Raw genomic sequence first — 15,739 nt, 5'->3', positions numbered from 1 at the left:
TCGAAATCTAAAACTGTTCTAAAAAATAGTCATTTAAAAAAAAGCATGAGCCTCACAAATGATGCCCAAACACACACACACACACACACACACACACACACACACACACACACACACACACACACACACACACACACACACACACACTCTCTCTCTCTCTCTCTCTCTCTCTCTCTCTCACACTCCAAGGACTATAGTACTTTGTTTCTCTGGAGAGGACTTTGACCCTGGCCAGGGTCACTCTGAATATCTCTTCACTCCTCCCCCTGGCAAGGAACAGAGGGTCCTCACCTCCACCTACTTTCTTTCTGTTCACAGAAAGAATACTCTCCTGGGGCCATATTTCATAATGAAAATGAGAAGCAGAGACTAAATGGATCAGGTAAGTCAGACCCGCCTACAATTCCTTGGGGATGCAACCAGAGTTAATCTTTTGGTAATGCTCTGTAAAAGCACATTCCTCAGTCATAATTTTCCTAAACCCGCACCTTGTTCAATAGCTGGCTTGGTTTTCCTCCTGCAGTAAAAGCTTTGGCACCATCTGGGTTCAAATTCCTTCTCCACTACTAACTAGTTATGTGATCTTGGGCAAGTCACTTGAGCCTTATTTTCCTCATCTCTAGAAGGGGCATAACCATGCTTGATCAAAGAGTGGGTTAAATGAGATGAATGGTACATTAGATATAATTTCATCCTTTGAAGAATGGATATGAGATAGTGAATGCCAAATGTCTGGCATGGTGCCTGGCACTCGTGGTGGCTGGTTGTTGATAAGAAACATGATCAGTCTGGCCAATGACTGAGGTATCCAAAGATCAAAGTGTGTCACTTTGGTCCTTGGGATTCTGTGTGATGACAGGGACCTCTGAGCCAGAGCAGAAGCTGGGCCTGGGCAGTGGTCAAGGGAGAGCCAGAGACAACTTGGTTGGCAGCTGGCCTAGGTGGCACCAAGGCTGGAGAAGACACAGAGGCAGAGGGAGGTGGTACTGTGTGGCCAAGGCCCCGGCAGCTAGCTCAAGACTGATCCACAGACACAGCCTTAAACAGAGGCCATCCAGTACCCTGGACAGCTCCGGGGTGGGGGGCGGGTTGGCGGTGTGTGTGGAGAGCAGTCTATAGATTTCAGGGGCATTGGTTTTGTGGGTGGAGAACTGAACTGGGTGTTGATTCCTCCAACTAGCTCTTTGAGCATGAGCAAGCCACCTCACCTCCCTGAGTCTCAACTACATCATCTCTAAGGTGGTATCTTGGATGGGATTCCTACATTCATGTTAACATACTTACCTTTCAGTGTTTTCGTGAAGAGTAAATAAGATAACGGAGAGGCAACAGAGTGGCCCATTTCTGAGGTCAGACCGTCTGAGTTTGTATGACAGCTCCACACTGTGTGACCTCAGATAAACTGCTTAACCTCTCTGAGCCTGTTTCCTCTTCTGTAAATTGGAAAACTAATAGACCCTAATTCATAGGATTGTGAAGATGAAACAAAATAGCACATAAAGCACATGAACATTAGTTTTTGTTTTAGAAGAAACAGAGCACACCACCAGACACAGGGTAGATAATCAAAGTTGTTGTTTTCTTATATTTTCCAAACTATCTGTTTGACTTTGCCCCTCCACCTTTAGACTCTTGGTTGGTCCTCCCATTTCTGGATGTTAAAGGAATTTCACAAAGCCAGAGAAATCAGTCTTGTGGAATCCCACGGGCTTCCCATCCCAACTTTCTTCCCCCAGCAAAGCCCCCACTTCTCAGTGTCACCCACCACAGGATGCCTTGGAACACTTTTCAAAAAAATACCAATATATAGTGTTTGTTCTGTGCTAGCCACTGTGCTTAGAGATAGAGATAATGTGTTGGTTACCCTCATACCTGAGAGATGAGTACCATGGTTATCCCCATTTTACAGATGAGAAAACTGAGGCTCTGTGAGAATAGATAACTAAATCGTAGGGTCACACAGCTATTAATTAGTGGTGCTGGACCTGATCCCAGGGGTGGCACTTCAGAACCCCACACCCGCTTGTAGCATTCAACAAGGCCAGCGGCCAGGGAAATAGAGAAGAGTAGGTAGGAGACCGAGGCTGGAAATCAGGACACCGGGTTCTCACCTTGGCCCTGGAACCCTGAAGCTAGGAGTCCTCATGCCAGACGCTTACCCGCGCCCAGTCTGCTGCCTGGGCAGGGATACCTACCTGGCCCCTGCCCCCTGTCCCTCCCCCGCGGGCGCCTCTGGGCCTGGCCCTCTGGCAGCCACTGTAACCTGATCCGCGGCGGGGTTTGGTTCTCGGGCAGCGTCACCGTCACGGAGGCGCTCCGACCCGGGACTGCGCTCCGACCCGGGACTGCACTCCGCGGTGCGCTCCCAGCCTGCAGTGCCGGCTCCGCAGACCCGTGCACCGGCGCATGGCGCAGAGGCTGAGCGAGCGGGTCCGGGGGCCCAGCGAGGCCACCGGCCTCTACCGGGCCGTGCTGCTCAGGTCCGGTAAGTGGGGGCAAGTCTACCCGGCCCCCCGCCTCCGGGAGAGCGCGAGGAGGGCATGGCGGGAGCACTGCCCTCAGCCCCTGGCTAGCAGGGCGCCTCGGTCCTTCTTTACTGGTCTGCTTTCCTCCTTTCCTTTCCTTCCATCCTCCGTTCTTTCATTCTTTTTAATTACTTTTTTTCTTCTTTCCTTACTTTCATTCCTTCTTTCCTTCCTACATTCGTCCTTTTGGGGATCTACCCTTATTAGATATATTGCTTTATTCCTTTATATGCACTTGCGGTGCGCGCGCACATACGCACACTCAGTGTTCCCTGACTACAAAAGTCCCGCAAGCTTCCACCTCCTGGCCAGCCCCTTAAGCAGAGACTCACACAAAGTGGGGGAAGGAGGCATTGGTAGGCGTGGGAGAACGGACATGGGTAAGACTGGTAGCGCGCGGTGGGGCGTAAAGAAGCGCAAGCCCACTGGTGAAGGACTTCCAATGTCCAGTGAGGGGAAAGGGCGAGGGGGGAACAAGTTACAGGAAGGTGAGGAACGGGTTTTCTATAGGTATGCATTTAAGGAGAAAACGATTTGGAAAGAAACACCTGGTGATTGTTTTCGAGGATGCGAGTTGGATAAGTGTTTTTTTAATTTGTCTTTTTACTCATTTGCAGTAAGCACATACTACTTTTCTACTCTGGACAATAGTTTATTTAGGAAAATGAAACAAAAGTAATATAGGGCCAGTGTGAAAATAATTTGGCCCGTACAGGGATGTAGAAAGAAGAAAAATCATGCCCGCAGTAAGCATCTGGGGTGTTTCCTTCCGGACTCTGTGCTTGGAAAGAGACGTTCAGAGGGGGTGAAAATCGGTCTCCTGCCGGCTCCCTGCCAGCTGGGGGTGTGTGATTAGAAAACGTCAAGGGCCTTGGGCTCCCGAGGCAAGCTAACCTCTGCCTTGGGCAAGGAACCTACCCCACCCGGTAGTCCTGCCCACTGACCCCTGCAGCCGAAAGCGCTAGGCGAGCCGGAGCCGCTGGCCGCGGGCCTGCAGGAGCGGCGCTCGCCCGCCGCCCGCACGTAGTCGGCTCTGGGACCGATTGGCGTTTCTTCCTTAGGTTGGCCCCGCCCCGGGGAGATCCCGCCGCGGAGTTACTGCTTGGGAGCTTTGAAACAACGGTTCTCTAAGTCCAAAAGCACGGTCTAGGCAAGACTTCAGGACTGGCGGCGCCTTCCTGGAGCGCGGTATCTTAAATCTTGGCTGAGCCAGGACAGGCAGAAAGCGAGGAGCTCTATAATTCGAAGAGGCTGATTTCAAACCTCAGCTCCAGAAATGTCCCCACAAAAACACTCTTCCTAGGTGTCCCTATCCAGTTCCTTTCTTCTCACTAAGATGAGAATAGGGTATCTCTAACCTGAAGATCCTGTGTTCCCTCTAACCTGGAACTGCAGCAGTGAGGCTCACTCAAACAGTCACATTTTCCACTCGCAACACAGCCAGAATAGCAGACATACCAGAGTCGTTCCAGGGGCCACATGCTTGCCCGGCAACTGTACCACACACAGCTGTAAGGCAGGAAGGCAGCAGAGGCTGCTTACTGGGGCCTCACGGAGGGACCGCTTGCACTGTGCTACTGACTCAGTCTTCACAGTCCTTCAAAGTCACTGCTGATTGTCATCCCCATTTCATAGATGAGGACACTGAGGCTCAGAGAGCTTAAGCAGCATGCCCATGGTCCTGCTACAGGAGCTCTTCTATCCCACTAACATGTAGAAAGCACATTCAAACTTTGGTCCATCTATGCGAAGTCTGCCCGTCTTCTGAGAATAGTAATAACGGCAAATGATTGCTGGTCACTAGCTATCGCCACTCTCTCTGACAAATACTGTAGATCTGTCTTCTCATCAACTTCATTCATTTATTCATTTAACCAATATTTGTTGACCACTATTATGCACTAAGCCCAATGCGAGGCACGGGGATGTGCTGATAAAGTAAATGGATAAGTCCCTCCTCTCAGGGAGGTAAGTACTATTAACCTCTATTTTAAAACATGAGGAAACGGAGCCTCAGAAGGTAACTTGACTTGTCTAAGGTCACACAGCCAGTCAAGGGTGGAGCTGAGATCCAAACCCAGGGCCATGTGCCTCTGGAGCCACTACTCTGGCTGTCTCACACAATGAAGAGCAAGAAGTAAGAGTGGGGTGAGGAGCCAGCTGGGCCATTTATTGAAAGAGGCAAGAGCCTCCTTCTTTTAGAAGCCCCCAAGGATGGGATTATAGAATCAAACCCAAGACGGCAGCCATGTTCATTTACAATAGCCTGGAAGCATGCACCAAGTAATATAATGCTTCGAGAAAATTTTTCATTCCAAGTTATTTTAAAATAATTTCTTAGTATTAAAGTAATACATGTTCATCATGAATGTTTTGGAAAATGGAGAATGAAGAGGGGGAAGCCTTACCCGTAATCGCACTAACCATGAGCAGCCGCTGGTAATATCAGAGGAGGTCTCCTTCCAGTTTTGCTATGCGAGACTTGTGTGGGGTTGTGTGGTTCACATTGCTGAGATTGTACTGACTCTAATTTTTAATCCCATTTTTTTTCACTTGCATAAAAATCTTACTGTTTTTAAATGGGTTACTGAGATAACAGCTACCACTTTGGAACACTGACGCTGTGGCAGGCACTGTGTGAAGGGCTTCCCATGTCATACCTCCTTTATTCCTCAAAAGAATGCCCCATTTTAGAGACGAGGAAACAGGAAGTTGAAGGTCACCTAGCTACCCAACAGTGGAGCCAGGATCGGTATCTGGGTTGACACCAGAGCCCATGTTCTTAACCACTAAGATGGAAGGGTCACCTCTGGGGAATAACTCATGCTTGGCCATGCCTGGTAAGCTATGCAGTGCTGTAGTAAAGGTCCACCTGAGGCTCGTTTCCTACCTGGAGCTCAGCCCAGGTTCCTGCTAGGGAGGGAAGCATCTCTCTGCAGCATGGACCGAGGGACACCTCCCCAGGTGCCTGTGGGCATCAGCAACTGTGCTTCTCTGCACCCAGAAGGGTGGTCATAGCTTCCATTGCTGCTTGCCAAGTAGGGTTGCCAGATAAAATAGTTAAATTTGAATCTCAGATACACAGTGAATGTTATTTTAGTGTAAGTGTGTGTCAAATATTATATGGGTATGCTTATGCTAAAAAACTATTCGTTGCTTATCTGAAGTTCAAATTTAACTGGACATGCTGATTTTTTTTCTTTTTTTTTACCCATATATACATTCTTTTTTATATTCTTTTCCATTATGGTTTATCCCAGGAGATTGGATATAGTTCCCTGTACTATACAGTAGGACCTTGTTGTTTATCCATTCTATATGTAATAGTTTGCATCTACTAACCCCAAACTACCAGTCCATCCCTCTCTCTCCACCCCTCCCACTTGGCAACCACAAGTCTGTTCTCTATGTCTGTGAGTCTGTTTCTGTTTCGTAGATAGGTTCATTTGTGTCATATTTTAGGTTCCACATATAAGTGATATCATATGGTATTTGTCTTTCTCTTTCTGACTTACTTCACTTAGTATGATCATCTCTAGTTGCATCTGTGATGCTGCAAATGGTATTATTTTGTTCTTTTTCATGGCTAAGTAGTATTCCATTGTATATATGTACCACATCTTCTTTATCCATTCATCTGTTGATGGACATTTAGGTTGTTTCCAGGTCCTGGCTACTGTGAATAGTGCTGTTATGAACATAGGGGTACATGTATCTTTTTGAATTATAGTTTTGTTTGGATATATGCCCAGGAGTGGGATTGCTGAATCATATGGTATTCTATTTTTAGTTTCCTGAGGAACCTCCATACTGTTTTCCATAGTAGCTGCACCAACTTACATTCCCACCAACAGTGCAAGAGGGTTCCCTTTTCTCCACACCCTCTCCAGCATTTGTTATTTGTAGGCTTTTTGATGATGGCCATTCTGACCGGTGTGAGGTGATACCTCATTGTAGATTTGATTTGCATTTCTATAATGATTAGTGACGTTGCACATCTTTTCATGTGCCTACTGGCCATCTGTATGTCTTCTTTGGAGAAATGTTTTAGATCTTCTGCCCATTTTTCAATTGGGTTGTGTATTTTTTTGTTGTTGTATGAGCTGTTTGTATATTTTGGAGATTAAGCCTTTGACAGCTGCGTCACTGGCAAATATTTTCTCCCATTCTGTAGGTTGTCTTTCCCTTTTTTTATGGTTTCCTTTGCTGTGCAAAAGCTTTTAAGTTTAATTAGGTTCCTCATTTGTTTAGTTTTGTCTTTATTTCTATTGCTTTGTGAGACTGACCTAAGAAAACATCGGTACGATTTGTGTCAGAGAATGTTTTGCGTATCCTCTCTTCTAGGAGTTTTACGGTGTCATGTCTTATGTTTAAGTCTTTAAGCCATTTTGAGTTTATTTTTGTGCATGGTGTGAGGGCGTGTTCTAACTGCATTGATTTACATGCATGGACATGCTGCATTTTTGTTAGCTACATTTGGCAACCCCACTACCAGGCATTATGGAAGTTTGCTTGGCTTGACAAGCCATGGTCTAACCAGGTTACCCTCTACACACACCCACTCACATACTCACATCCCTTTCCCTGTGCCTCGATCTACTGTCCATATTTTGTCTAGCTACAAGTGAATTAAAATATGCTGGAGGTTGGGGACACCCCAGGGTCCTTCTGCAGCTAAGAGACCAGATTAACCATGCCTGACTGCAGCTGGGTTGAGAGCCAGCTTTCTGAAATAAGACTCTTGGTTCTTCCCCACTCCCTTGCACTTTCCTGTTTCCATGCTTGAAATCCCTCCACCGGGTAAATTCTTCCTGGTTCAAACTCGTTGTAAAGGCAACGCTCATTCCTTTTATAATCTCTCCACAGATCCCATGACAAGTTTTCTTGCCAGTACAGCTTCTCCTGCCATGTCCTTTGAAAAGAGCATGTTGGGGGTGGGGGAAGGTTGGATCCTAAGGCTATTTTGTGGGTGGCTTCTCAGAAACCTCATTGAGGCCTTGAAAAGGGGCCTTGGAGATTTAGACTGAATACAGGGCTGAGGAGGAAGTTTGGAGTTGCCATGGAAACTTCGTGTCTGATGTTTGTAGGCCCAGATAAGCTGCTGCGGGTGCCTGTCAGCTGGGAGAAAGGGGGGGGCAAAAATTAAAGGAAAAGAGGTTTTTGGAGTTGTTTAATGCAAGCTGCAGCCCTAGCCCACTATAGCTGCAGGAAAATTCCTCAGCTTCCATGCATGAATGCCTCTCCTGGTCTTCACTACCCCCTTCTTTTTAGCTCCTTTAGCTCCCAAGAAAACAAACTTCAGAGGGACAGGAGGGGAGTGTGGGACAGGTGTGCTCAGCCTCCAGGATCCCCTTTCATTCCTCCAGGGGCTGAGCAAAAATTCGGATCCTCAGGCCCCTGCAGTCCAGAGTCTTACCTTATGGGAGCATGGGAGGGCCTCCGTCAAAAGCCACATAGACCAAGGCAGGAGGCAGGAACCGGGGTTGAATTTGGCCATTACCTGGAGTAAACTCTTAAAAGCCTCATTTGACCAAAAGCCCTCTATTTTACAATATGCAAAATGTACATGACTGAACCAGATGTGACTTTTAACTATGGTTAGTTGGAAAAGGTTGCTCTTTCCCATATTTTTCACCTTTATTGTTTTGTTCTGATAACAAAAGAAATATATGCTTTTTTTTTTTTAAAGCTAAAAACATTACAGAAATATTGAGATAAAGGATAAGGACCTGTAATTTTCTGCTGTAGAATAGTGGTGCTCAGACGCCTAAATGTAAGCAGATCCCCTGGGTACATGTTAAAATTCCAGACTCCTAGGCCCCTCCCTCATAGCTTCTAATACAGTGATCCAGAAACATGACCCAGTAATTCCATTTTAACCCTCATTCCGACTGCAGGCTAGTAATGACATTTGAGATACGTTGGTCTAGAACTGACTTCCATTAACAGTTCAGTGTATACGCCTCCAGATTGGTTCTCTATGCATATACTAACTTTTTTATCTTGGAAAAAAAGGGTAGAGGAATCAGACTATATATGATTTTGCTCTTTGATTTTTCACCAAACATGTAGAAGACATCTTTTTAGGGTAATAAATAGATGTGCTATTGATGGCATCCCCTTATGGGCCGTAGCATAATTTCTTACTGATGGGGTATGGCTTGAGAAATGGTGGCTTGACCTCATATATAGTTACACGCACACACACGTGCTCACACACGTGCACAGACACAGCAAGATGGTGCTGTCACAAGCTGAGGGACATCAACATCTTTTGGTGTCTGCAAGTCAATACTAGTTATTGAGCACCTTGCTACCGGGACAGAAATACTAAGAGGAATAAGGTGAGGCCCCGGCCCTCAGGCTGGTGGGTGAGGCTGGTGGGTTTGTGCACAGGTTGGACCATGAGAAGAGCTTTAGTGGAAGAAGTACAGTGAGTCCCAGCTGCCTGGGGAAAATGGCACCCAACCTTGTGGGATTCCTGTCCAGCTCTCCTTGGCTCTCAATTGCTCTGGGGCTGCCATCAGAATCTTCCAAGAAAGGGAACACAAAGTGGGGATGGAGGACATGGCTGGTATGAGGACTGAAAGTCTGCTTCTCTGGAGTGAGAGGGACTGTGGGGTCTGTCTGCCTCAGGCGGTGAGCAGAGTCCTCCCGCCCAAGGATCCGTCTTGTTCCTCCACCTGTCAGAGGACACTGGGATTGGTTCAGACAAGCCACTGTGGGCCCTGGGACATGCCCCAAGTACTAGTCATTTGCACAGCAGGACAACACGTGGGTGGGGACCAGAGGCAGTGAAGAGTGCTTGACAAGAATTTGGTTGCGGTCTTCCACCGGCAGAATTCAGTGAAGTTAAGCCACAGCACGATGGGGAGCTGCGGGAGGCACCACTCAAAGTACGTTAAGAGAAACAATTGGGAAGGAGAAACAACTCGAGGATTTGGGACCCTGCAAATTGAAGTGGCTCCAGAATGGGGGGCTTGGCCACAGCTCCCAGGTCATGCAGACCTGCCTGCCCCTTCTTCCTTCTATCTCCCTCATACCCCACACTCCACCCCACCGGCCTCCTTCCATCATGCCCAGCTCCTTCCCTCGCTGGGGCCTTTCCACTAGCTCTTCCCACTCTCTGGAATGCTCTCCTCCTCACCATTCCAGCCTCCCTAAAATGTCACCTCCCCACTGTCCACCCTACCTAAGTTCCCAGTCCCTCCCTTGCGCCTTGCCCAGTCTTGCTTTCATCACAGTGTTCACTGCAGCTCTACATTTTCTTGTCTGTCTCCTTATTTTTTTGTCTGAACCCCACCTTGAAAGTAGGTTACCTGAGCACAGGGATACTGTCTCATTTACACTGGGAACAGTGCCAGGAACACAGTAGGTACTCAATAAATGTTGGTTAAATTAATAACATAGGCCAAAGAGGATCAAAACTGCATTTTTAGAGTTTATTTACAATACTGTGTTAGTTTTAGGTGTACAGCAAAGTGATTCAGTTATATATATAATATGGCTGAATACATGTACACATAAATCTATTCTTTTTCAGATTCTTTTCCATTATAAGTTATTATAAGACATTGAATGTAGTTCCATGTGCTATACAGTAAATCCTTATTGTTTATCCATTTTAAATATAGTAGTGTGTATCTTTTAATCCCATACTCCTAATTTGTCCCCCCATCCCACCTCATTCTTTGGTAACCATAATTTTCTGTGTCTGTGAGTCTGTTTCTGTTATGTAAATCAGTCCATTTGTATTACTTTTTAGATTCCACATTTAACCCAACAATATTGGGTTGCCCAAAAAGCTCATTTGGGTTTTCTGAAACATCATAGGAAAAACCCAAATGAACTTTTTGGCCAACCCAAATATGATACTGCTCTTTTCCTGTCTGACTTACTTCACTTAGTATGATAATCTCTAGGACCATCCATGTGGCTGCAAATGGCAACATTTCACTCTTTTTTTTTTTTTTTTTAATTTTTATTGGAGTACAGATGATTTGCAATGTTGTGTTACTTTCGGGTGTACAGCAAAGTGAATCAGTTATACATATACATATATCCACTCTTTTTTTTTTTTCTTAGATTCTTTTCCCATATAGGCCATCACAGACTATTGAGAAGAGTTCCCTGTGCTATACAGCAGGTTCTTATTAACTAATTATTTTATGTATAGTAGTGTGTATATGTCAATCCCAATCTCCCAGTTTATCCCTCCCACCCCCATCCCCTAGTAACCATAAGTTTGTTTTCTACATTTGTGACTCTACTTCTGTTTTGTATATAAGTTTGTTTGTACCCTTTTTCTTAGATTCCACATATAAGTGGTATCATATATTTGTCTTTCTGTGTCTGACTTACTTCACTCAGTATGACAATCTCTAGGTCCATCCATGTTCCTGCAAATGGTATTATTTCATTCTTTTTTTATGGCTGGGTAGTATTCCATTGTCCATATGTACCACATCTTCTTTATCCATTTCTCCGTTGATGGACATTTAGGTTGTTTCCATGTCTCAGCTGCTATAAATAGTGCTGCAGTGAACACTGGGGTGCATGTATCTTTTTGAATTATGGTTTTCTACGGATGTACGCCCAGGAGTGGGATTGCTAGATCATATGGTATTTCTATATTTAGTTTTTTAAGGAACTGCCATACTGTTCTCCATAGTGGTTGTACCAATTTACATTCCCCACAACAGTGTAGGAGGGTTTCCTTTTCTCCACACCCTCTCCAGCATTTATTGTTTGTAGACTTTTTGATGGTGGCCACTCTGACCGGTGTGAAGTGATACCTCATTGTAGTTTTGATTTGCGTTTCTCTAAAAATTAGTGATGTTGAGCATCTTTTCATGTGCTTTTTGGCCATCTGTATATCTTTTTCGGAGAAATGTCTACTGAGATCTTCTGCCCATTTTATGATCAGGTTGTTTGTTTTTTAGACATAGAGCTGCATGAACTGTTTGTATATTTTGGAGACTAATACCTTGTTGGTTGCTTTGTTTGCAAATATTTTCTCCCATTCTGTGGGTTGTCTTTTTCATTTTGTTTATGGTTTCTTTGCTGTGCAGAAGCTTTTAAGTTTAATTAGGTCCCATTTGTTTATTTTTGTTTTTATTGTCATTACTCCAGGAGGTGGATCAAAAATGATATTGCTGTGATTTCTGGCAAAGAGTGTTCTGCCTATGTTTTCCTCTAAGAGTTTGATAGTATCCAGCCTTACATTTAGGTCTTTGATCCATTTTGAGTTTATTTTTGTGTATGGTGTTATGTTCTAATTTCAATCTTTTCATGTAGCTGTCCAGTTTTCCCAGCACCACTTGTTGAAGAGACTGTCTTTTCTCCACTGTATATTCTTGCCTCCTTTGAAGTAGATTTATTGACCATAGGTGCATGGGGCTTGTTTCTGGGCTTTCCGTCCTGTTCCACTGATCTACATTTCTGGGTTTTTTGCCAGTACCATACAGTTTTGATAATTGTAGCTTTGTGGTATAGTCTGAAGTCAGGGAGTCTGATTCCTCCAGCTTCATTTTTCTTTCTCAGGATTGCTTAGGCTATTCAGGATCTTTTATGTTTCCATATAAATTAAAAAATTTTTTGTTCTAGTTCTCTGAAAAATGCCATCGGTAATTTGATAGGGATTGCACCAAATCTGTAGACTGCCTTGGGTAGTATAGTCATTTTGACAATATTGAGTCTTCCAATCCAAAAACACAGGATATCCTTCCATCTATTTGTGTCATCTTTGATTTCTTTCATCAATGTCATATAGTTTTCAGAGTACATGTCTTTTGTCTCCTTAGGTAGCTTTATTCCTAGGTATTTTATTCTTTTTGATGTGATTGTAAATGGGATTGTTTCCTTAATTTCTCTTTCTGATCTTTTGTTGTTACTGTATAGGAATGCAAGAGATTTCTGTGCATTAATTTTGTACCCTGCAACTTTACCAAATTCATTGATGAGCTCTAATACTTTTCTGGTAGCATCTTTAGGATTTTCTAAATAGTAAATAGTATCATGTCATCTGCAAACAGTGGCAGTTTTATTTCTTCTTTTCCATTTTGGATTCCTTTTGTTTCTTTTTCTTCTCTGAGTGCCATGGCTATGACTTCCAAAACTATGTTGAATAAATGTGGTGACAGTGTACAGCCTTGCCTTGTTCCTGACCTTAGAGGAAATGCTTTCAGCTTTCCACCAATGAGAATGATGTTAGCTGTGGGTTTGTCATATATGGCCTTTATTATGTTGAGGTAACTTCCCTCTATTCCAACTTTTTTTTTATCATTAATGGGTGTTGAATTTTGTCAAAAGCTTTTTCTGCATCTATTGAGATGATCATACGGTTTTTATTCTTCAGTTTCTTAATGTGGTGTATGTACCACACTGATTGATTTTCAGATATTGAAGAATCCTTGCAACCCTGGGATAAATCCCACTTGATCATGGTGTATGATCCTTTTAATGTGTTGTTGGATTTGGTTTGCTAGTATTTTGTTGAGGATTCTTGAGTGTATGTTCATCAGTGATATCTTTGTGTGGTTTTGCTGTCAGGGTGATGGTGGCCTCATAGAATGAGTTTGGGAGTGTTCCTCTGCAATTGTTTTGGAAGAGTTTTAGAAGGATAGGTGTTAACTATTCTCTAAATGTTTGATAGAATTTGCCTGTGATGAAGCCACCTAGTCCTGGATTTTGTTTGTTGGAAGTTTGTGAGTCACTGTTTCAAGTTCAGTACTTGTGATTGGTCTGTTCATATTTTCTATTTCTTCCTGGTTCAGTCTTGGAAGGTTGTACCTTTCTAAGAATTTGTCCATTTCTTCTAGGTTGTCCATTTTATTGGCATATAGTTGCTTGTAGTAGTCCCTTATGATCCTTTGTATTTCTGTGGTGTCAGTTGTAACTTCTCCTTATTGATTTCTAATTTTATTGATTTGAGTCTTCTCCCTTTTTTTCTTGATGAGTCTGGCTGAAAGTTTATCAATTTTCTTTATCTTCTCAAAGAACCAGCTTTTGGTTTCATTGATCTTTTCTATTGTTTTCCTCATCTCTATTTCATTTATTTCTGCTCTGATGTTTATGATTTCTTTCCTTCTACTAACTTTGGGTTTTGTTTGTTCTTTCTTTAGTTGCTTTAGGTGTAAGGTTAGGTTGTTTGTTTGAGATTTTTCTTATTTCCTGAGGTAAGATTGTATTGATATAAACTTCCCTCTTAGAACTGATTTTGTTGCATCCCATAGGTTTTGGATCATCATGCTTTCATTTTCATTTGTCTCTAGGTATTTTTTTATTTCCTCTTTATTTCTTCAGTGATCCATTAGTTGTTTAGTAGCATGTTGTTTTGCCTCCATGTGTTTGTGTTTTTTACAGTTTTTCTTCCTGTAATTGATTTCTAATCTCAAAGCATTGTGGTTGGAAAAGATGCTTGATATGAGTTCAGTTTTCTTAAATTTACTGAGACTTGCTTTGTGGCCCAGCATGTGATCAATCCTGGAGATCGTTCCATGTGCACTTGGGAAGAATGTGTATTCTTCACCTTTTGGATGGAATGTTCTATAAATATCAATTATGTCCATCTGGTCTAATGTGTCATTTAAGGCCTATGTGTCCTTATTGATTGTCTGGATGATCTGTTCATTGATGTAAGTGGGTTATTAAAGTCCCCCACTATTATTGTGTTACTGTCAATTTCTCCTTTTATGGCTGTTAGCATTTGCCTTATATATTGAGGTGCTCCTAAATTGGGTGCATATATGTTTACAAACTGTTATATCTTCTTCTTGGATTGATCCCTTGATCGTTATGTAGTGTCCTTCCTTGTCTCATGTAACAGTCTTTATTTTAAAGTCTGTTTTGTCTGATATGAGTATTGCTACTCCAGCTCTCTTTTGATTTCCATTTGCATGGAATACCTTTTTCCATCCCCTCACTTTTAGTCTGTATGTGTCCCTAGATATGAAGTGGGTCTGTTGTAGACAGCATATACACAGGTTTTGTTTTCGTATCCATTCTGCTAGTCTACGTCTTTTGGTTGGAGCATTTAATCCCTTTACATTTAAGGTAATTATCGATATGTATGTTCTTATAGCCATTTTGTTAAGTGTTCTGGATTTATTTTTGTAGGTCTTTTTTCTCCCCTTCCTCTTTTGTTCTCTTGTGATTTGATGACTATCTTTAGTGTTGTTTGGATTGCTTTTTCTTTTTTTGTGTGTGTATCTCTTGTAGATTTTTGGTTTGTGCTTACCATGAGCTTTTTTTTTTTTTTTTTACCATGAGCTTTTGATATAGCACTCCCTCTCTCTCTCCCTCTCTCTCTCTCTCTCTCTCTCTATATATATATATATATATATAATTTCTCTGCTGTCTCATTTTGTCAAACTTTCTGTGTTGGTGGTCTCCTTTCCAGTCTGCAGGATCGTAGTTCCTCTTGCTGCTGGTGTCTGGCCCCTGGTGTGTGAGGTTGGCACAGGGGCTTCCTGGTAGGAGGGACTGGTGCCTGCCCACTGGTGGGTGGAGCTGGGTCTTGTCCCTCTTGTGGGCAGGACTATGTCAAAGGGTATGTTTAGCAGTGCCTGTGAGCTCAGTACAACTTTAAGCAGCCTGTCTACTGATGGGTGGGGCTGTGTTACCCCGCTGCTGGTGGTTTGGCCTGAGGCATCCCAACACTGGAGCCTGTAGGCTGTTGGGTGAGGCCAGGTCTCAGTACCAAAATGGCAACCTCTGGGAGAGCTCATGCTGATTAATATTCCTTTGGCCTCTGCCACCAGTGTCCTTGCCCCCACAGTGAGCCACAGCCAACCCCACCCCCCAAGAGACACTCCAAGACCCACAGGTAGGTCTAGCCCAGGGGCCAGTGAAGTCACTGCTTTGTGCCGGGTCCCAGTGCACATAAAATCTTGTGTGCGCCCTCCGAGAGTAGAGTCTGTGTTTTCCCCAGTCCTGTGGAGCTCCTGCATTCAAGTCCTGTTGGCCTTCAAAGCCAAATGCTCTGGGGGCTCCTCCTCCAAATGCCAGACCCTCAGGCTGGGGAGCCTGACATGGGGCTCAGAACTCTCACTCCTGTGGGTGAACCTCTGAAATATAATTATTTTTCAGTTTGTGGGTTGCCCACCTGATAGGCATGGGATTTCATTATATCACGAAAGTGCCCCTTCTACTGTCTTATTGTGGCTTCTTCTTTGTCCTTGGATGTAACATATGTGTTTTGGTAGGTTCCAGTC

The 15,739-nt window shown here is 43.8% G+C and overlaps 1 protein-coding gene across 1 annotated transcript in view; it reads left to right on the top strand.

Annotated features, from left to right (window-relative positions):
* The first annotated feature begins 2,126 nt into the window (after positions 1-2,126).
* Positions 2,127-15,739, top strand: part of FAM107A (family with sequence similarity 107 member A) — a 36,441-nt gene continuing 22,828 nt past the window's right edge. The window contains exon 1 of the mRNA XM_022572708.3: positions 2,127-2,485. Coding sequence (XP_022428416.1) covers positions 2,407-2,485 — 79 coding nt within the window. The 5' untranslated portion in view covers positions 2,127-2,406. The remainder of the gene's footprint in view (positions 2,486-15,739) is intronic.

Source organism: Delphinapterus leucas, chromosome 10 (assembly GCF_059928025.1).
Source record: "Delphinapterus leucas isolate spDelLeu-1000000601 "Yukka" chromosome 10, BTC_Dleu_Yukka2, whole genome shotgun sequence".
Lineage (NCBI taxonomy): Eukaryota > Metazoa > Chordata > Mammalia > Artiodactyla > Monodontidae > Delphinapterus > Delphinapterus leucas.
The sequence above is the reverse complement of the archived record's forward strand: the minus strand, read 5'-3'. Positions and strand labels throughout refer to the sequence as shown.